The sequence below is a fragment of the Astatotilapia calliptera genome, chromosome 11 (assembly GCF_900246225.1).
Source record: "Astatotilapia calliptera chromosome 11, fAstCal1.2, whole genome shotgun sequence".
Classification (NCBI taxonomy): domain Eukaryota; kingdom Metazoa; phylum Chordata; class Actinopteri; order Cichliformes; family Cichlidae; genus Astatotilapia; species Astatotilapia calliptera.
In genome coordinates this window covers 13,146,640-13,167,400 of record NC_039312.1, presented here as the reverse complement: position 1 = coordinate 13,167,400, position 20,761 = coordinate 13,146,640, and the positions used below count along the sequence as shown (strand labels likewise).

At 43.9% G+C, this 20,761-nt stretch overlaps 2 protein-coding genes across 3 annotated transcripts in view; one reads left to right on the top strand and one right to left on the bottom strand.

Annotated features, from left to right (window-relative positions):
- Window positions 1-13,906, bottom strand: part of LOC113031435 (teashirt homolog 1) — a 35,605-nt gene extending 21,699 nt beyond the window's left edge. Inside the window, exons 1-2 of one of the 2 annotated variants that reach the window (XM_026183509.1) lie at window positions 13,722-13,906; window positions 10,972-11,555 (exon numbers count right to left, since the gene is read on the bottom strand). In XM_026183509.1, the coding sequence (XP_026039294.1) occupies window positions 10,972-11,011 (40 nt within the window). In that variant the 5' untranslated portion in view covers window positions 11,012-11,555; window positions 13,722-13,906. Of the gene's footprint in view, window positions 1-10,971; window positions 11,556-11,775; window positions 12,121-13,721 lie in introns of those variants that run through there. The other variant, XM_026183508.1, reaches the window with a different exon arrangement.
- LOC113031436 (prostaglandin reductase-3) lies at window positions 12,920-17,318 on the top strand. Its single transcript, XM_026183510.1, has 2 exons — window positions 12,920-13,556; window positions 16,193-17,318. The coding sequence occupies exons 1-2, from the start codon at window positions 13,273-13,275 to the stop codon at window positions 17,121-17,123; spliced, it is 1,215 nt and encodes a 404-aa protein (XP_026039295.1). The 5' UTR covers window positions 12,920-13,272; the 3' UTR covers window positions 17,124-17,318.
- The last annotated feature ends 3,443 nt before the right edge of the window (window positions 17,319-20,761 follow it).

Genomic DNA, 20,761 nt, shown 5'->3' with positions numbered 1-20,761 from the left:
AATACAAATCACGATGAGGTGATGGTTGTGTTAGTACGAAATCACAGGAATGAGGAGCAGGATCCAGGCCATTCATTGGGCTGCAACACACACTAATGAGTAAGAGTTCACTATGTGTTGCTATGGGGACTAGGGCTACTTTGACTAAAGGAGAGCAAAAGAGCCTGAAACACCGAAAGACAGGGAGAGGAGAAAGAGAAAGAAAACAGCATGAAAAGGAAGACGTTCGTGAGGATCCAATAGACAAAGGAGGGGAATAAAGAGTAGAGTCAGACATATTTAATAGATTTCCTTGCCACATATTAGAGGATGACCCATAAGGCAGGTCTAACACTGTGTACCAATTTCATCATCATGTGCTTATTGGAGAAATCAAACACAATGGTGTCATGAAAGGTAGCCGGATTTAACTTAATGTAGCGTTCTGATTGGATTACACAACAGGGCAACAATATTTTTAGCGTTCTTATTATTATCGTTGCTATTAATATTGGCTTATTGGCTTAGAGCATTTTAATAATGTGTAATTCTGGTTGAACCACAAAATTATTTACATTTTTTTTTCGGTGGCATGAAAATCGTCAAATTAATACCATGCAGCATTTTAAATACCAGCTATCTGTACCTCCCGGCAGCGAAACACTGATATCCTGCATAAAAAGGTTCATATCTCTTTGAACTTAAATAGAATATGAAGCCAGCCGAAAAGAGAGAAAAGAGAGCAAATAAGAACCTGCTTCGTTCGGACCGTGGCCACCTGGGGGTCACGACCTGCCTGCGACCCGGTCGGATGTGCACTCTGGCTGGGGTGGGAGTGTGTGCAGCAGAAGTGTTTGGAGAGGAGTTGGGGGGGCCGCTAAGCTGGAGCACGGACACACATTTATAAATGCCAGAAGGCCTTCATGATGCTGTCAACAGCACCAGTGCAGGAGGGGTGGGATGAAGGTCCACTGGTATAACCCCCCCCCCCCCCCCCCCTCCACGTTAACAGGCCGCCTCTGTGACCCCCACAGGATATTGCTATACACATGCAGACAACAAACACATGAAAACACCGCGCTGTTGCCCCTGGAAGAAAATCCCTACCCCTGGAATAGTGCAGCCACTGTAAGCCATTTTGTTTTTGTTTAGTCTCCTCTTTGGACAAAGTTTGGCCTGAGTGGTTTGATTTTGTCTTTTAATCACAGCTGGAGGACAGGAAGAAAGAGGCACGAGGAAATGAAGTAAGGGATATGACAAGAGGGGCAGTGTGTGTGTGGAGGCAAGAATCCGGGAGAGCGTGTTGTTGCAAGCGCGTATAAAAAGCTAGCAACTTTGGACTCTGAGGACAGTTGATAAACACGACATTGACAAGTCAGGAGCAAGGACGGGGGGGGGGGGGGGCAAAAATAAAAAAACCCTCCAGTTTCCCTGATCTTTCTAATCTGAGCCAAGCATTCACCTCAATTAATCACTGGAATTGTTACACCATGGTAATACTGAAAACAATCTCCATGATCACACGCACAAACAAAATTTCAAATTGCTATCATCCATCTCACCTGCCCCTGTTAAAAGCACACAGCAAGGGGGGGGGGGGGGGGGGGGTTGGACTGTGTATGTGTGTGTGTGTGTCAGGGGGGTATAGATGGCTGAACCATTTGTTGGCTTCCTCCCCACCCCCGTTCCCATTCTAAAGGCCCGGCCAGCAAGATGATGGTGAAAAATTAACGGCAGGCAGCCAAACAAGTAAAAGCACCAGGGCGAAGGGATCAATGTGCGGCATCCATGGCGGGAGCAGCTATGTAAAACACTTGCCTTAAGTCAGCCGCATCCGGTTAATATTTAATCCCTCCATCCATCTCCACAAAGAGCGTTTCCCTTTTAGCTTTAGCTGCCGTTTACTTTGATTACACACAGCTGTTTGGGGGTGGCTGGGGCCGGGGCGGGGAGGAGGTAGCGGGGGCAAAGCAGGAACGATAAGAGAGAGCATGGTGGGGTGATTTGCATGGGGATGGAAAAATATTCTCAGGTTTGATAATCGCTCAGAGCAGTCTAGTGCCAGTGTGAGACAGCAGAGAGGAGGTAGGCCTGAAAGAAAGAGTGAAATAAACAGAAAAAGAAGAGAGAGAGAGGGAGAGGTGTTAGATCTGTGGGGATGAGGGGAGGAAATAGAGGTGATGCTGAATGAAGCTTAGGAAAAACAAAACAAAAAAAAACAAACCGAGTTTCACTCCGAGGGGGTTGCCTTATTTAAAACGAGATATGCAAATACAGCTAGGAGTAGCAAAATAACACTGATATTATCTTCCTCGGTTATTTTCTGTGGCAAATTATTTCTAGGGAGGAAATCCAAAACTGTAACTCCCAAGTGAACATGCAAATCCATCTGCGTATTCCTGGGGAGCCTTCGCCACTCGCTCTCATGTTGCTTCTTGCGCGTTGCTGTTTTTGCTTCCCTCCTTTAACCGACTGAAGTTTCCCATGTTTATTCTGCACCGGTGCTGAAAACTGCACATTACAGAAGCCGAGCAGTAAACTACGCAGTGTCAACAGTGTTACGCATAGGCGTATAATAACTTCATATATATGCATGTAACGGTAAATTAGGTGATATGTAATTAGAAATAATGGCAAATGTAAAACTGAACTTTGCGTTTCCTGCTCTGCTACTTACTGTGCGCAGTCACCACTTGGCTGCCTGAAGCCTGTGCACATAATGCTTTCGATTAAACTTTACCAATTACCGAGGGAAATGACCTACATGCCGCTGCACTGATTTAAACCCTTAAAAATTGAGAAAATATGTCAAATGTGGAACACACGCCACTTAAATTTGAGGGGTTTTTTTTTTTGGGGGGGGGGGGGGGGGGGGTTGTTTGTTTTTTTTCCACCTTAATGCTAGAAGCCTGTCGACTCAAATGTGTTTGTCAGCCAGCGGGTTTACTGGAAGGAAGCCCTCAAGATGGGCAATGGCAACTGTTCATTTTCTCACTCGCTGACCTCAGCTCCCCACTTTACAATGTGGAATAAAAAATGGGCCCGTGCTAGCCAAGAGCGCGAGGAACACGGAGGGAAGAAGAACCAGCGGTTAGGTTAGTCTGCAGCTGCTGCTGTTTTGCAGAAGGTGAACTTAACATACACTGTGTATGTATGGCGCACACCAGGGATGAAACGAAGATGCTTTTTTTTAAACCTGTGGAACAAACTGCATAGCGAGCTTGATCTAGAGTTTTGCTTTCGCCTACCGTCTTTGCATCGTTCTGGTATTATTCAACTACCAGAGTGCGAACCGGCCTACAGATCGAGGTTAAAATGGGGAAAATACCGGACCTTCCACCCATCCGCCCAACACTCGCTTCACCGTGATTGCTAATACAGCGAGCTATTGATCAATGAGTGCCTGCCGCTGGCTGCTGTTTCAAAGGGGGAGAGAACAGGGGCTGCAGGGCCTGTGACAACCCTGACAAGGGTAAAGTGTTATTTCTCTCACACACCGACAGCTGGACAAGGGGTGGGGAGCGGAGGAGAGCGTTGGAGGGGAATGTTGTAGGGATGGAGGGACATGTGCGTGAGTCGGGAGGGGCAATTCGGCCGGCCAGGCAGTAATTCTTAATTGACACCTGTCAGGATAATGGCGGCAGTCACAGCTGTTGTGGGAGAATTTGTCCATCGTCCCGTTCATCTGTCAGCTTTAATGCCCATCCTAAAAGCTACACCCCACCCACCACCCACCACTCCACCCCATGCAGCAAATACACAAACACACACGCACAGATTTCATCTCCCTTCCCTATCCTAAATATCCACCTCTCTTGAGCTTCACCCACACGGCCAATCTTCTTTGGTGCTGCTGCTTGGCTAAACATCGGTGCCCACCGCTGTCATCACACCATCACACATCCACCCCCCCCCCCACACTCCATAACAGAGGGGGGGAAAAAACCCCACACTTAATCATTACATTGCTGTATGGATTTAAGCCATGCTGAGATAATTTAGTATTTGTTAAAAGACAAAAAAAAAACGCGCTTTTCAACTCTTTCACTCCCCCAGCTGCCTCTTTTTAAGCGTGTCATTCGACCCTGACAATCTCCACCTAAGTTTGTCCGCCGAGGTACAACCAACGGGAAAAATGAGGAGTTAAAAAAAAAGAAAAATATATATTTTTTCAGCCAGCTTCCTTTTTGTTTTTTTGTTTTTGTTTAGCCCCAACACCAGAATTCCTTTTTTCTCTTTGCTTTTGATTGGCAGAAGAAGAAGAAGAAGAAGAAGAAAAAAGAAGAGTATTTATCCAGAAGGGAAAGGGGTGGGTGGGACAGGGTTGAGATGAGAAACATGCTGGAGAGGGTAAAAGAGCAAGAAATAAAGGGAGACAGAGTGCTGCAAAATGAGAGGGGAGATATGTGAAAGAGTCAAAGAGAGAGAGCGAGAGAGGTAGAGGGAGATCGAGAAGAAGAGAGGGAGGAGAGGGAGGAGTGTACAGGGGTTGGGTGTCCCTGGATGGGGCTCTTGCTCTTCTGTAGTGGGCCCATCTCGTTTGTCTTGTTTGTTTGTTGGCATCAAAGAGCTGCCTCTCACTCCCCCTGCTAACTGATGTAATGAGTGGGTAAGCTACATGTTTTTTTTTGTTTGTTTTTTTCCTGCGCCGAGGAATTCAAATACTTATTAAACAAAATATTCTGTAATTGCTCATCTTTTATTGATAGTAGTAACATGTTAAATTTGGCTCTAGCAGACTTTCCCATAGCCTCTCGAGGAGGCACAGCACTGATCAAGAGAGCAAATTTACCCTCGGCAAATGTAATACTTTACTTAAGAAAATTTAAGATGTCAATTTTTGTGCTGTAAATGTTGCATGACTACTTCTCTTGAACGTTTCCCCTCTTATCCTCCTCATGTCTCAAATTATGTGCCAGAGGAAAGCAAAAAATAAATAAATAAAAAACACACACACAAAATATCAACAGTTTTTTTTTTCATTAATGAGCTCGGAGGTCTTACATCCCTACTGTGGACCCTTAACAAACTGTAATTACTCAGCACAACACAAATATTACATAGTAATTAAGCACACTTAACAGAGAGCTGATAACGGCGACAGCAAGTCATTTATCAAAGCTTTGAGTCCTTTCTGAAATTTCATGAAAGTTAAGAAAACGAGTTTGTTATGCTGCTGCAACATTGAAAAATGAGAACAAAAATTCTTTATTTGGGGGGAAATTGTTTTTCTATGGCAGTCAGGAATAAGACTGCTTGTCAGCCCAGTCCCAGAGGGCTGCTTTCTATCTGTTTCAGACTTGATTTTCTCAGACTAGCGGTTTTTTTTTCCTCCTTCTTTTTTGGATCCCATGACTTGCTGCTGTTTTTATGTGCTGCAAGGCAGGCAACAAAGCACATCTGGCTTCTTTAATGATATGATTTCCCATCATGCTAAGCCACCTCCATTATGACCTCCCACAGAGACATGCTGGCTGCACTTAAGCATTAGGTGTAGGTGTGTACGTGCGTTTTTGTGTGTGTACGTGCGCGCGTCTGCCTGACTGTCTGTGTTTATGGTTGACGGTGTGCATGTGTGTGTTTAAAGTGCAGCGAGGGTAACACACTGCTAGTGATGGTAGCGGCGTGCCCCGAGGGCAGGTTTTTGCTGCGAATGCCCCGAAAAGAATCAAAAAGAGGAAAAAGACAACGAGGGGCATTAGCAGTATGGCGTGAAATCTATCTTTTATCCATATGAACCACAAAAGCTACATGGTTACAAGTTTGCTAATATCATCTATCTTGTAATTAGTTATTCCTGATAATCCATATTTTTTAAAAAAAAAAACATTCAACAAACCTGTTGATCTTGAAACCGTTTTGGTAATGTTTACACAACTAATATTTGCACATTCATGCAAAAGAATTACAAGGATGATAAATGAAACTAAACCATGTAAGAAACTAATACCACACACAGACACACACACAAACACCAGGGGCACTCGTGGTGACTCGAGGCATTAGAAGAGCGAGCTGAGCAAGTTTGACCTCTGACTGGCTCAAATCCCAGATGTAAATTTAACTGCTAGTTTGGGAGGGTGGCGCAGGAGCAAAAGTGGCTATTGACGAAGTCGATCGATGCCACCTGCTAACGACGCCACCGCTCCAATTAGTGTAACCTCTAGCTGAGTCCGCACACACCGGGCTAAATAGAATGGCCAGAAAACATACAGTACATGCGAGGTGTGTGTGTGTGTGTGTGTTGGGGCTGAGATGAAACAAGGCTGCGGTGGATCGATGTGTTCCCGCTCTGTCTGATATCCCTCCTTTTTGACTGGGAATAGTGCAGAGATATAACAGTTGAGATATGAGAAACATGGCGCTGCTCTTGGAGCTTGTTTTCCTGCTCTTGCAGTGATGTGGGGGGTTGGGGGGGGGGGGGGCAGGGGGGCAGGCCACGCTAAAAAGGATGACTAACATGGCGTGGTTACCGTTACACTCGTTGGAGTTATTCATTCCAGGAAAACTAACACCGGTCAGTGCTAAGCTACAAGCTCACACACACACACACACACACTCTCACCTCATCTCTCTCCCTTTCCTCCTCTTACACACTCACACAAACATGCACACACTTCTTTTTTTTTTCCTCCTTTTTTCATCCAAATCTAACATAAACTTCTCATTTCTCAGAAGCTGTGCAGCCTTTGAGCCATCGGAAGTTAAGCCTTCCAACTTTCAAGCGAGACACTAGTTCCTTTCTTGAAAAAAATCAACTTTTCATCAAAACAAGACTGTTCTAATTCTCGGAGGGGGGGGGGGGGGTATTCAAATCTGGCAACACTGAGTTTTTTCAATAAAATGCACACACACACACACACACACACACACACACACACCTAGAGCCTATGCAGTGCAGTATTCCTCAGGACACCGGTGCAGACAGAAGGGTGAGTTGATGTCTGTGTGTGTGTGTGTGTGTGTGTGTGTGTGTGTGTGTGTGTGTGTGTGTGTGTGTGTGTGTGGAGGGGGGTGCCACATAAATCTCAGCGTGCTGATTATTTCGAGGGGAGAATATCACATAACAGCATCGTCAAGTAAGAGCACAAAGGTCGCTGTGTAATCTTAGCTACCCCGGGCATGCAAAATCATTAATCCTCGGGCACTGTGATTCTCCAGCTCGGAATAAACTGGAGGCCTTCAGCGAGGCGGGCGGCTACAACACCGAGCTGGGAGAACGTTCAGCCAAAGTACGAGGAGGCCGTTCTATGAAGTGGCAGTGATTTACTGGCAAGGGTGGGGGTGGTGGAGCTGGTGGGGCCGCAACACACGCAAAAGTGTGAAAACTTCAACAGAACGTCGAGATTTTTAAAAATGGTTCCCAGGATTACTCTGGAGCGCTGATGCATCAGGCGGTTAGAACAGGCCTCAGCCGTGTCATTAATACAAAAATAAATAAAGCTCTCGCAAGAGTTGAGAAATTTCCACTGAGAAAATTACAGCAGAAAATAAGAGGAAACTTCACGAAAAATGCACTGCATTAATGATAGTAATAGTAATTTTTTTAAAAACAACCCGAAAACGATTTTCGGCGTAACCGAAAGAATTCTAATGAAAATAAAAACAATGGGACAAGCAGAAAATTAGCAGAGAACAGAGGGATAGGCTGCAATGTGGTGTGGCTGGTCTGGCTCGCTTATTGCAAGGTTATAGGAGGTGTTGAGGATGGGGGCGTATGTGTGTGTGTGTATGGGTGGGGGGGGGGGGGGGGGCCTTACTGAGGTCATTAACTGGCATTGTCTCCTGATGTGATTAGTCAGGTAGCAAAGTCCATTTGTCACCTGCACAGGCAAATTGAGTTGGTGCTGCACTAGGGGCTATGGGGACTGTATAATATCAACTTGATTACATCAAGGCAGCTGTGGACTTGACACCTTACTGAATTTGTCAGCATTAATCGTTAGGGCCTGTCACAAATCCATCAGCTCCACAGATAATTAGGGCTCTCTCTAATGAAGCCAACGGGATGCAACCTTACCCCCACCACCACCACCCCTTCCCCACTCTATACACACACACACCGTTTCTCTTATAATTAACCATCATGCAACGGAACAAGAGCGACTATCTCGTCGTCTCTTTTCCCTCGTCTTCCTCATGTAAGACTATGCAAGCCTGCCTACCATGAAAGGCGGCGTCACTGCTTTCTGTCCTTTACTTTTTTTGGTTTTTCCTCCTGGCCTCTTTACCTTTAAATCAAGGCATCGACTGTACGAGGTGCACGTAGTAATGCACAACATCCATCTTTGCACAAACAAGAACACCAGGGTGTGTGTGTGTATATATATATTTTCACAAACTTGCTGATTCAGGTTTGCAAAGTTTCTTCACATCTTGGTTTCCATGTTCTGGAATTCCTGTGTGTGAATTTCCTGATGAAAATTATAAAGCAACAGGAAGCGTGACAACGAGTGCTGCGTTTTCATTCCATCGGTGGAATATGTCATTAATGGGGTTTTTTGTCATCTAAACAGCAGTGTCACACACACACACACACACACACACACACACACACACACACACATGCAGATACTTCAAAATGATCCTAAGAAATCCTGTGATAATTTTCTTAAAAGCAAAACAAAACACAAAATTTATTGTTTAAAAAAAAATTGCGGAAATTGTAAAATTTACTGCAAAATAAAGCAATCGATTAACAACCTGATCAAAGAAAAGTTTTAACATGAGAAGCTCAAGCAACCCGAAAATTCTTTGCCAAGAAGCTGCCTAAGAAGTGCACTGTGTATGAAAATTAACAGGGAAATGTGCACATCTGATTATGTAACTCAAAGAAACGAAACTGTTAAGAAAATCTTTTGCTGTTTCTGATTTGCAAAATATAACTTTGCATGGTGCGGCCTCGAAACATAACGCACCTAATAAAAGTCTCCACAAGCTTTACAAAGTGAGAATGAAAAAAATAGGCCGTCCACACAAGTCTGCTATTGTTGTTTTAATTGTCTGACTCCTGATTTCCATGCCTAGTCCCACTATGAGCTATTTCCTCTTTGAGCAGTAGCACACAGAGGAAGCCACAGGTCAGTACGAGCTCCCAGTGGAGCATCGGGCTAGCCTGGTGTGTAAGTCGGTGTGTGCATGCGTATCAGCGTGATTGCGTGTTAGTCAGTCGCTTCTGGAAGCGTGGAGTGGAGGGCGTTATCTCTGACCGGCCATCGTGTTCGTGAAAGAATGGAAAACATCCCGTTTGCCAAGCTGTGATTGACCATTACAACCCATGATGTGCATGGCACTCAGTGGACGTTGTAATGGATCAATGGTTTGTGTGTATGTGTGTGTGGTGTGTGTGTGGCAGGAGAAAGGAGGGGAAGGGAGGGGTCACAGAGATGTCATGTTTTTCATGCCTCCATCTACATGCAGAAACCTAACGGGAGTCCCTCTGCTCCCATCGTGGCCAACCTTTTCCAGGGGGATATTTTGCCAAAGCAACAGCGGTGACTGTTCTCTCCGTCTCACACACACAAATGCAGAAAGGTACAGCGAGACTCGGTATATAAAACTCGATTCTTGCTTCGCGGTGTGGGCCAGAAAACATATTACAGGTTGCCACAAAGGCAAACGAGAAAAGGCGAAGTTAACAGCGAGCACCGGTTGAATGTTCATCCGTCCTACACTCCTTCTCATCCTCCTCCTCATCCTCATCATCACCACCACCATCATCTTCATCATCGCAAGCTCTCTGTTTAAAATGATAAAACCTGCTGAGTTCAAAGTCTTCGTCGGCTGGCCCTCCTGTTCGACCCGCTTTGCACCTCATATTTCAAAATCTCTTTAAAATTCTGTAACTGTCTTTTGTTCACTCCAGTTGTTAATGCCTAACTTCAAAGGCTCGGCCTCATTAGCACAGAGGTAGAAACCCCTGTCACTCATTTACATTTGTTTAAAGGCTGCAGGGAGACAAGAGGAAAAAGGGGGAGTCCACATCCAAACCACTAGAAGTCAACCTTGTCGGTCCTCTGCCAACACCTGGTTTTATCAGTTGGTCACATTATAAAAATCATATCCAGCAGTGGACCTCAGCTGTGGGCTGATTCTTGCAGCGAATAAGGGAGGAATATTTCGGACGAGGACAGCCAGAACCTTCCATATTTTCATCTAAGAATATATAGGAAGAGGAGGAGAATTCAAATACCTGTTCTTTTTAAAGAGTGTTGGGGAATTTCTTGCAATTGAACATACACACAGTGCTTTCATCTGCTTTCTGTGCATACACATTTGAAGAAATAAGGTGATTTTTTCAACCACAATTCCCAACTTTCTTCTTTATCCTTTTTTCTTTTTCTTCCTTTTTGTCTTTGCTTTTCAGTTCCTGGTTAAAAGCAGGGTTGTGCATTTGAGTGGCTACCAGAAGCATGCTTGTCTTCATGGAGGGATTTATTGATGTTTATCAGGGATGAATAGATCAAAGACTGCCACATGACAGACGATCAATCACGCATCAAATCAAGGGTGGCAATCCTCTAATAAAATAAAAAAGAAAGGAAAAACCAGCTCTCGCCCGTTTTTCTCCCCCCTTTCTTTCCCAGTCAATTATTCATCATTACTCACTCTTGAACCTCAAAAACTCCCTTTTATCCCCATAACATGCCATTTAGTTTATCTCACCATTCTTAATAGAACTTTCCTGGCACCGGAGGATTAAAAAAAAAATCTCAAAGTGGCATTGCGCAGATACGTGCGTCATTTGCGCAATTAGATACATTTTAAACACAACAGTGTGTCCAGGGGTGAGTTGTGCGCTGTGTTATTAACACAAATAAATTGATTTAAACCATAAGTTGTAAAATAATAATAATAATAGTAATAAATCGCAGCATGCAGTCCTGCTAAAGAAAAAAAAGGTGGAAGGAGAGACTTCCAATTGGCACTTGGAAATAAAAACTAGTTGGTTACTGGGATGGGAAATGGTCGTAATGGAGGGGCGGGTTATACCTGCTGATCGCCGCGGCTCTTGCTGCTTTCTCCTCGGCATAGTGACCGTCGCGTTCCACGGTGCTTCTCATGCAGGAATTACAAACAAATGGAGTCTTATCAGTTTTGAAAAATCATCCCGTTTTTCGGGGGAGGGGTGTTGTTGATCTCTGAGCTGAGAATGTCTCTTCAAACCGGCTGCTCTTTTTTGGATGTGATAGCTGGGTCGGCTTCAGCGAGACTGAGCTCAAAAATTACGAAGGGATTCGGCCAGCTCCTGACACCTTCACTTCCATTAAAAATCATCTTCCTTCATCTCTCTCGTGGCAGAGTACGAAAAGAAGCACAAAAAAAAAAAAAAAACAGCACCTTAAAACCCAAGTTTTCGGTTCACTCCCTTTGGGGGAAAAACAAAAAAAATCCCCCTAATCTCCAGTGCTGTTTGGAGGGGGACGATAGTTTGCTGCGCCTTTTACGCACACCAAAACTAAAAAGAAAAAAGAAAAGAAAGAGATTTCTGGCGGTAACCAAACAAATAAGTCCCGAGTGCACACCTCTGATAAGTAATGTATCCTTGTGTTTCCTTCCGTTCTTTTGCCACAGACCTGCAAGAGAGAGAATGGGAAAGGAGAAGAGAGATAGACAGGCATTAGATGGGTTAATGTCAATCCCGTCACCACCACGCCACCTCAGCCCGGATCCAGCCTCACCAGTCCGGCGGAGACTTTTTTCCTCCCTCCCCTCCTGCCCTCTTTCTCTCCCACAGAAGGGGGAAAATAATTAAATAAAATAAATGGAGACGAGTAGGCTTTCTCTTGTACTTACGTTTTAAGAGTCGTGGAAATGATTTTCACCGCTCATCTGATCGCATGTTGGACAGAGTCGGGGTTTTTTTTTGTTGTTTTTTTTTTTTTGGAGGGTTGGTTGATGCGGTGGAGAGGATATCACTTGAGAGAGAGGGGAAACAAGACGCAGGCGCATCCAAGCTTCGCCAACAACAGATCAGATCGACATGGACTAAAATATTTGTCTCTTGAAAAAGCCAAAAAAAAACCAAGACGGGGGACAAAAACTCCAGGGACTGATCCGCGGTCTCTCAAAAAAAGAAAAAAATGGGAACGCGGCGGATCCAGAAGCTGTTTCAGACAGTCTCAACTGATAGACAGACGCATCGAGTGGCTTTTCCTGCTACATTTTTACTCCTCCCCTCTCCACAAGCGTCACCCCTGACAGAGGAGCCTACCTGTCAATCTTTTTAATTGTCTTGTTTTCCCCCTCTCTCTCTCTCTCTCTCTCCTTCTCCCTTTGCTTAAAAAAGAAGCCAAACCTCCGACAAAAGGATATGATCCTCTCAAAACTTACTGCGAGATCAGCTAACAAAACCAAACTTATCCCAATGCCTCTTGCAAACTATCAAAAACAACAAGGCTCACTACTTAAGTCTGAGCTTTTTGCAACCCAGGTGACATCTTAAGATCGCCTGGTAGTGACACGGCACGAGTTAGGGCACGACTCTTGCTCCCGCTGACGCTTTAATGTCCCCCAGTGCGCTCCGGCAGCTCTGTTAAGAATAGATCCTTCCAGAAAAATGACAGTCAGATGACAACAGACGATAACACAGCTGCATGGAAGGAGCAGGCAAAATAAATAAAGAAACAAATAATGGAATGAGATGAAAACAAGACACTTTCACAAATCGCCTGTGGGAGCTTTTTGGTTACAGGTGTAGTGTGGGCAGAAACATCTCCCTATGACGCTCAAAACATTTAGTATTAGGAAGAAAAGGGGGGAAAGGCGCCAGTCAAACGGGAGCGCAGTCGTAGTGCACGCTCGGACCGTGATTTTTGTTGTTATTTGTAGGTGTTGGGAAAAGATCCGATGGGTTGGCGTTCTTTTCGTGGGAGTGAAACGGCTGAGGATAGCCTGTGTGGGGAGACGAGGATTGATTTGTTTCACCTTAGTAGGAAGTGAGTGTTGTGTCCGGGAAGGGGAGGGACTCCCGACGACAAGTCTGAGGCGCTGCTGTGCTCCACGCTGGGGCTGCACCAGTGCAATGTTTTAATCCTAAACTCGATCCCCCGCTTGTTTGCTTTGCGTAAGAGTCACGCTACGACGCATCGCGCTTTTTTTCTCCCCCCCTGTTTTTTTTATTTTTGGTCTAAAAGCTCGTTTGGCTCGGCTCAGCCTGGCCCGGGCCTGGCCTGCACGCCGTGCGTGTGCAGAGGGGAGGCTTGTGGTGCAGGCTAATGGCACCTGATCGACCTAATCACAGGCACGAGCACGCGTCAAGTTTGGTCGTGAACTTTGTCACATTTCGGAATCATGTCTAGGGCGCTGTTGGCGAGAAACGGCAGGAGAGCACTACCGCTAATCTACGGGGGGCGCAGAGGCACCGACACACTTTCAGGAGTTCATCTGGCTGCGAGGCGGTTCATCGTAGATATGTCCTACTCGGCGCACTTCATGGATTTTAAAGGATCCTCCATAGCGAGCAGTATGAAAAAGCTGGTAGTCACCAAGCTCAGCCCGAATTTCAGAGAGGCCGTTTCTACGCAAACCGTGGCCGTTCCGACACCCGGAGACGCGGACTTGCTGGTCAGAAATCGGTAAGTTAATTTTGGTGACGGTGGGAACACACGGACTCTGTTTTTCTGTCGGTCGGGAAAGCGTTAGGTGACCCGAAGCGTCTTCTTTCTTTTCTTTCTTTTTCTTTTTTTAAAATGCCGATCTGTCAGGAGATTGTTGAGAAGTTATTAAACGGCTCCGCTTACCTCGAATCACCCATGTCCAGCACCTGCGATCACCCTCATCATTATCATCATCATCATCATCATCATCGCCACAAGATGGAAAAATACGTGAGGAATAAGCGCTGTACTGTAATTCCAAGTTCCGCCCTCTCTGCATTTGTCTATCAATCCATCTCGGCATCTCTCTCTCTCTTCTATCGCTCTCTCTCCCCTGCTCTCTCTCTCTCTCTCTCTCTCTCTCTCTCTCTCTCTCTCTCTGTCCTGTCTCTCTACGTCACCAACCTGCAAACAGAAAGTCATGGGGGGGCTCAGGCTGGCATCAAGAGATGGAGATGATGGAGAAGGCGATGGGAGTGCTACACGGCGCTGGAATTGCAGCATCATTTCTTTCATTCACAGCAGCAGAAGGCAGAGTGGATCCAGGAGTCTGTTGTACGGGCTCTGTTGTGCGTGAACAGAGTCGACATTATTACAGTAACAGATAAATGAAATTAAAGCCAAAAAACATACATTAATGCTTTTTTTTTTTTTAATAGTTGAATTTCTGCATAAATTTCTGATTCCACCTCACTCTGCTTTCAGGTTCCTACAACATTGCTGGCTGTGTGCGCCTTATGTAGTTTTTAATGTTAAGTCAGCTTTACATCAGTCCACCTCGGGGTTTACTGTTGTATTTACTGCCAATAAAATACAGTCCTCCCCGAGACTGAGTGTAAAACGTACAACATTAGGATCTTATTAGCTTGTAAGACAGTCGCTTGGTGCACCGAGACCCTTGACCGTCTGGGTCGTCTGTGTCGTCTGTGTCAGTGATGCATCACAGTCATGGGAAAATGTTTTAACTGACAGGGGAAAGTAAACCAGAGAACACTTTGTCCCGTTTTGCACGGTGTAAGAGAAATTTTAAAGGAATATAAAATACAGAAGATTGTGAGCGGTTTTTATTTAAAAAAAAAAAAAAAAATCATAGCTGCAGTGAAAAGAAGAGACTGAGGTTTTTATATATATATGTGTGTGTGTATATGTGTATATATATATATATATATATATATATATATATATATATATATATATATATATATATATATATATATATATATATATATATATATATATATATATGGGGGATAGGTTAATTGATTAATCCAAATTGTCACTAGGTGTGAATGGTTGTCTGTCCCTATGTGTTAGCCCTGCGACAGACTGGCGACCTGTCCAGGGTGTACCCTGCCTTTCGCCCTATGACAGCTGGGATAGGCTCCAGCGCCCCCCGCGACCCTGAAAAGGATAAGCGGAAGCGAATGGATGGAGATAGATATATATATATATATAGTAAATTTTAAAAATAAATGCGTGCAGACATTTTTTTTACATGTACTAAAACCCTTCACTTCCAAGAGTCCAGGTGTCCCTCAGCATCTTATCTGAGCCACATGTGCACAAAAATTTGGTCACGCACATGCAAAAGATAAAAGTCGTATAAAATTGCAAGATGTGAGTTTTTGTAGTTTTCTGGACTTTCATTAATTCTTGAGAGACATAAATAAGAGATTTATTTTTTATCCCCAAGTATAGCGTTTATCAATACACTGTATCTTATTTTGTAATTTCAGTGGAACCAGTGTCAAATTATTAGGCTTGCTATCATTTAACAGAGCATTTTGGCCAAACCTGTGTTACCTGTTTGAAAAGTTTTTCCAGGGCTTAGGCTTGCACAGACTGAGACTTTATTGTTACAGATCCCCTGCTAATTTGGAGTGTTATTTAAACTCAGACGCCTTGCTAGTTTATGCACATGCAAACAGTTTGTACCTTTTTTGATAATAAAATAATACGTCGCTGCGAGGAAACTGATTCCATAGATGTGAAGAAGTCAAACCAAGGCGTTTTGTTATATCGTCGCCACCCATCTATAAACCACAGAAGCATTATCTGGGAGCTCAAAGTACACGTGTGACATGCACGGTAATGAGGCACAGCGTGCGTGCCGCTCTAAAAGACAGTAAATGATTTATTTATACGTTCCTTTCTCACATATTTGTTTCCAGCATGTTACAAAAGTAAGATGAAAACAACCGTCTTCATGTTGAGGCAAGAAGCAGCTATCTGAATTTTTATTTTTTTTTAAAGTGCAGTTTGTTGTGGGTGTCTCTGAAGACAATGAATCATGACATCATGCAATGCGTTTTGTGATACAAACCTTTCCCTGTCAGTGCAGGACTTTTCTTTCCGAGCAAAGAGAAGGAAAAGAGAAAAAATAACTCATTGCCAAAACAAACCAAAGTGTTTTGGCCCTGTGCGCGCCCGTCTGCACAACAAGGAAGTTGACCTTCATACAGGATTTCAGGAAATATGTGCTTACGCTAATAACCGCATAAAACCCCGTTAACTGAAATGCAATGTTAATGTATCCATTTTGCTCAGCACATGCTGATGTAGCAGGTTTATTTCCCTAACTTTTAATCCTCAATTATTTTTCTCTTGTGTTTCAGTTTTGTGGGAATCAACGCCTCAGACATTAATTACTCAGCGGGCCGTTACGACCCTTCGGTGAAGCCTCCCTTTGATGCAGGTTTTGAGGGCATTGGGGAGGTTGTCGGCCTTGGCCTTAGCGCGAGCTCCCGCTACACCGTCGGGGATACTGTGGCCTACTTCGGCAGTGGCGCGTTTGCCGAGTACACGGTGGTCCCAGCCAAGGAAGCTGTGCCTGTTCCTGCGGTGAAGCCAGAGTTCCTCACCCTTTTGGTCAGCGGCGCCACGGCTTATATAGCCTTAAAACGTCTGGGCGACCTGGCTAAAGGTGAGACTGTCCTGGTCACGGCGGCCGCAGGAGGAACGGGACAGTTCGCTGTGCAGTTTGCCAAGCAGGCTGGTTGCCATGTCATTGGGACCTGCTCGACCAACGAGAAAGCCGGTTTCCTCAAATCCATCGGCTGCGACAGGCCGATCAACTACACCGCTGAAGACTTGGCTAAGACCCTGAGGAAAGAGTATCCACAAGGCATAGACGTGGTCTATGAGTCAGTCGGAGGGAGCGTCTTAGAGCTCGCATTAAACAGTCTGGCCAATAAAGGCCGGCTGATAGTGATTGGCTTCATCTCAGGGTACCAGAGCGCTTCAGGGATCCCACCTTTCAAAGGAGGAACGCTACCAGTCAAGCTACTCCAGAAGTCGGCCAGCATTCGGGGTTTCTTCTTGCCCCACTTCTTAGGTGACTACAGGGAGGCTCTGAGTAGCATGATTCAGATGTTTGCCAAAGGGAAGCTAGTGTGTGAGGTGGATTGCGGTGATTTGGCAGAGGAGGGGAAATTTGTAGGCTTGGATGCGGTTTTCCGGGCAGTGGACTACATGTATGCAGGGAGAAACCTGGGCAAAGTCGTGGTGGAAGTGGCACCACCGTCTGTTAGTAATAGCAAGCTGTGATTTAACTGATTGTAGATGCACTTAAGAAATCATACTTAAAATTACAATGATTCAATCAGTAATATATATATATGTATAGTTTAATGAAGGGTTTTTAACCACGGAAAAGCTCTTTATTTTTGTAAAATGACTTATGATACAGCCCAGTAACTAAAAATAATGTCATGAATAAACATACAGCAACTTTGGAAAGTGCTTTGGGGTTGTTTTTGCTTTTTTATGTGCACATGCACTCAGTCGTGAATATATTCAGCACAGAATTTAATATAAAATATTTAAAGTTTTAAATAAGTGTGTGCTAATCAAAAGTCACCATATATTGAAACTCAGAAACAAAAGCTAAGGTTTTTTTCACCTCCCCCACACCTTCCGTCCACCTCCGAAATCATGTTAGACCTGCTGCCATAATGCGCTTGCTTTTGGCGCTCTCGAGCACTTTATCTACCATAAATGTTTTATGATAGACTTCATTGTTTTTCTAATAGGGCCTTACATTGGTATGTGCTTGTCAAAAGTGAGTGCTGCTCCAGGTGTGCTTGGCATTTCATTGCCTGTTTGTGGCTGACAGAAACGGCATTCACACAATCAATCTTTTCATTCACATGCCCCGAAGCTGCACATAATAAAAAAAAATTAGTCCAGCTAACCAGGAGTTGGGCTAGAAAATGTCATTATTTTCTTCCACTGTGAGTAAAAAAAAAAAAAAATCACTCATAGTGAATGCTCTGCGATATGCCCTTTGACACGTTTTTTTTTTCCATTTCCATTTTTTTGAATTTAATTTGGCTTTTTGAAACAACAAAGTCTTAAAAAATACCATTTAAAGTTTAATCACATTGCACTCATTTTTATAAAACCCAAAGATAAAACTTTAGTGTTTCTTTCAACTTTGAAAGCCTTATTGAGCTTAAAAAAAGTTTTCAGAGTCCCAACTTCAGCAGTGTACTGTTAAACCACTCCAAAAGCAGGAAATGGACAAGAGATGCTTATAACAGTCTGTGTTGGATTACTGCACTGTGTGTCATTTTAAACAAACACCTGTTCCTACCTGGCAGGGATGGCTGTAGTCTTCATGCACCGTGAACACGTTATTTCCTCATCCAGGTGGCTACTCAAAATATAACCCAGTGTGAAATACGTTACAGGTGTGACCCCAGCATGCAAAGCTGCTACCTTCACCAGACGGTGCAGGAAATCAGAAACACACCAGGCCAAGGCGGTTCTGAATCCGTAGTGGAGCAAGTCAGAACACCTCTCAAAGTCACTCACACGTACGCCACAGCCTGTGTCAGCAAGAGACACCGTAGGTATGTTTGTTGCTTTGAGTCAGGCCCGTAATGTCTTACGTGCACGGTTATTTTCAATTTTCCGAGTAGCTGTTAGGTTTTTTTTAAAAAAACAAAAACAACTATTTTTAGCTGCTTAAAAATATGTGTGCATGTTAATCATTGTTTCTGTTACAGTTGGAGTTGGATGACTCACGCTAGTCGATGCTTGCCATGTTTTTGTGTAGCTTGCTCTTACAAATTTAGGTTAAAAATTATTTACTTAAATCACGGATGTGACGTTTTTGCACTCATTTATTCAGTATTTAAAGCACCACATCTGTGATCTAAAGCCTCTCGGGTCAGAATAAAAACATTTTTTACCCATGAAAGTTCAACTTTGATTGCACAGTTTAAAAAAATGTTTTTAAAGATTTTTTATGGATATAATTAAAGCAGAAATGGAAGTACTGGGAATTGCATAGGCGTAAGTGACCAAGAGAGCAAACACACTTTAAATGACTGCCAGTCACCTCTTAACACCACTGCTTGCTCAGGAGTTAAAATGAAAAAAGAAAAGCAAGCTCTTACATGCCGGCCACACAAAAGGTGAGAGGAGTGATGATGCACGTGGGTGCGTAGACGAATTTAGCATGCGTCAGTACTCCTGTGCATCCATGTTGGACTATGAGGAGAAGGAGGAGGCCGGGTGTAGCATCTCTTCAATTAACAGGAGAGGCCCTGTCTCGCCGTCCTCCGGGGCCTACCTGTACCTCCACTGATTAGTGAGCAGTCACAGCCCCAATTAGAGAACACAGGAACCTGGAGAGACAACACTCTTTATTTAATTGGATTGTGTTGCAGTCCTAGGCTGCTAACTGGCATCGTATTGAAGCAACCTGGAACTGCAGAGTGTAAACAAGACATTAAAGATGGTGAAGGTCTTCTAGAAAAGTATTCACCGGCTGCTGTGAGGTGGTGAAAGAAAGGAGAAAAAAATCAAGAAATTAGAAATCATGCTAAGTGTCTCTCTCATTTTAGTTTTGTTGCTGCTCCTCAGAAGGGACAAACACTAACACACAAACTTAAATAGGTGATGTACATGGAAGGAATGAAGGGTAAACTTCATTTTCCCTTTAATGTGAATGCGGATGACATTGTAATGCATGCAATGCAAATGTAATATACTGATTATCGCAAGTATTATCAAACTGATTGCATAGGAATTTATAACATTGGAAAAAGTTGAATGTGTTGCCTCCATTGGATCGCCATCTATTCCCAGGAATTTACCTTGTGTACTAGCTACTGTGTAGCATTTCAGATGGCATAAGATTGTAGTTTTATTTTACATTTACTACAACAGCTACTATGTAACATTTAAGGAGAAAACATTCAGAAATAACAAGCTGAATCCATGAAAATTAAGCACACTGAGGGCTATTTTTGCTACTACAGTCATATTTACTCTGGTGTGACTTTTAAAAGTTGACTTCTTTAAGCTAATGGCAGAGAACCAAATATAGTCTTTAGTGTATAACACTGTGCACTCAGTCTGCTTATGTTATATTTCCTCGCTATTTGTGCTTTACTTTGATGCAGCAATTATGGAGTAATTGTCACTTGTGACCATGGTGGCCACGAGCTCAATAAAGTTAAATGTACTCTACGTTTGAAATAAAAATGTTCAGTCGTTGCTTCTTTTTTCCACCTTTACATTAATTAGCGGTGATCACAACTTTTTTTGTAGCTCTCAAGTCCACTTTAATTTGCCATCCAAGACAACAGCGCGGTGCCGGATTTTATTGTTGTACGCTGACATTCAGGGTAGGAAAATTCTCAAAGGTCTCCCTCTTGTTCCTTTTTTTCCCTGCTAAATCCTCTTTTTTTTCACAGTTTCTTCTTGCTGGAATATGTGGCACATAACAAAGACATCACCCTCTTTAGTGTGGGATGGTAGTCTACCTCCAGGCACCTAAGGGACACTGGCTGGCTGCTCGGTGCTGCCAGGATCTAGACAGTCCAGTTTCTTTCTTTGCAAGTCAGTCAGGCCCTCTCAACTCCCCAACTCCCTGAGCCCCCATCACTCCTACCTCCGCCTAATTACCAAACCTAAAACCCCACTCAACTAATTAGCCACAGCAGACCCAGGAACTGTGAGTAAAGGTAAAGAGATGGCTTCATTCAAGTGTGTGTGTGTGTCGGTGTGTGTGGTGGGGGGGGTATGTGTTAAAGAGAGGGAGAGTGAAAAGAAAAGACAAGAGGAAAGGGAAATGGAATATTCAAGTCTCCTTTAGCGAGCACGTCTCTACAGCCAATTAAAGTCATTTATTTTAACTCTTTGCAAAACCTGTGAGTTGTGCATGACAGCAT

Coding starts and splice junctions, on each gene's coding strand:
- LOC113031436 (XM_026183510.1), top strand. CDS start 13,273: ATGTCTAGGGCGCTGTTGGCGAGAAACGGCAGGAGAGCACTACCGCTA. Junction 13,557..16,192: donor GACTTGCTGGTCAGAAATCG/GTAAGTTAATTT, acceptor CTTGTGTTTCAG/TTTTGTGGGAATCAACGCCT.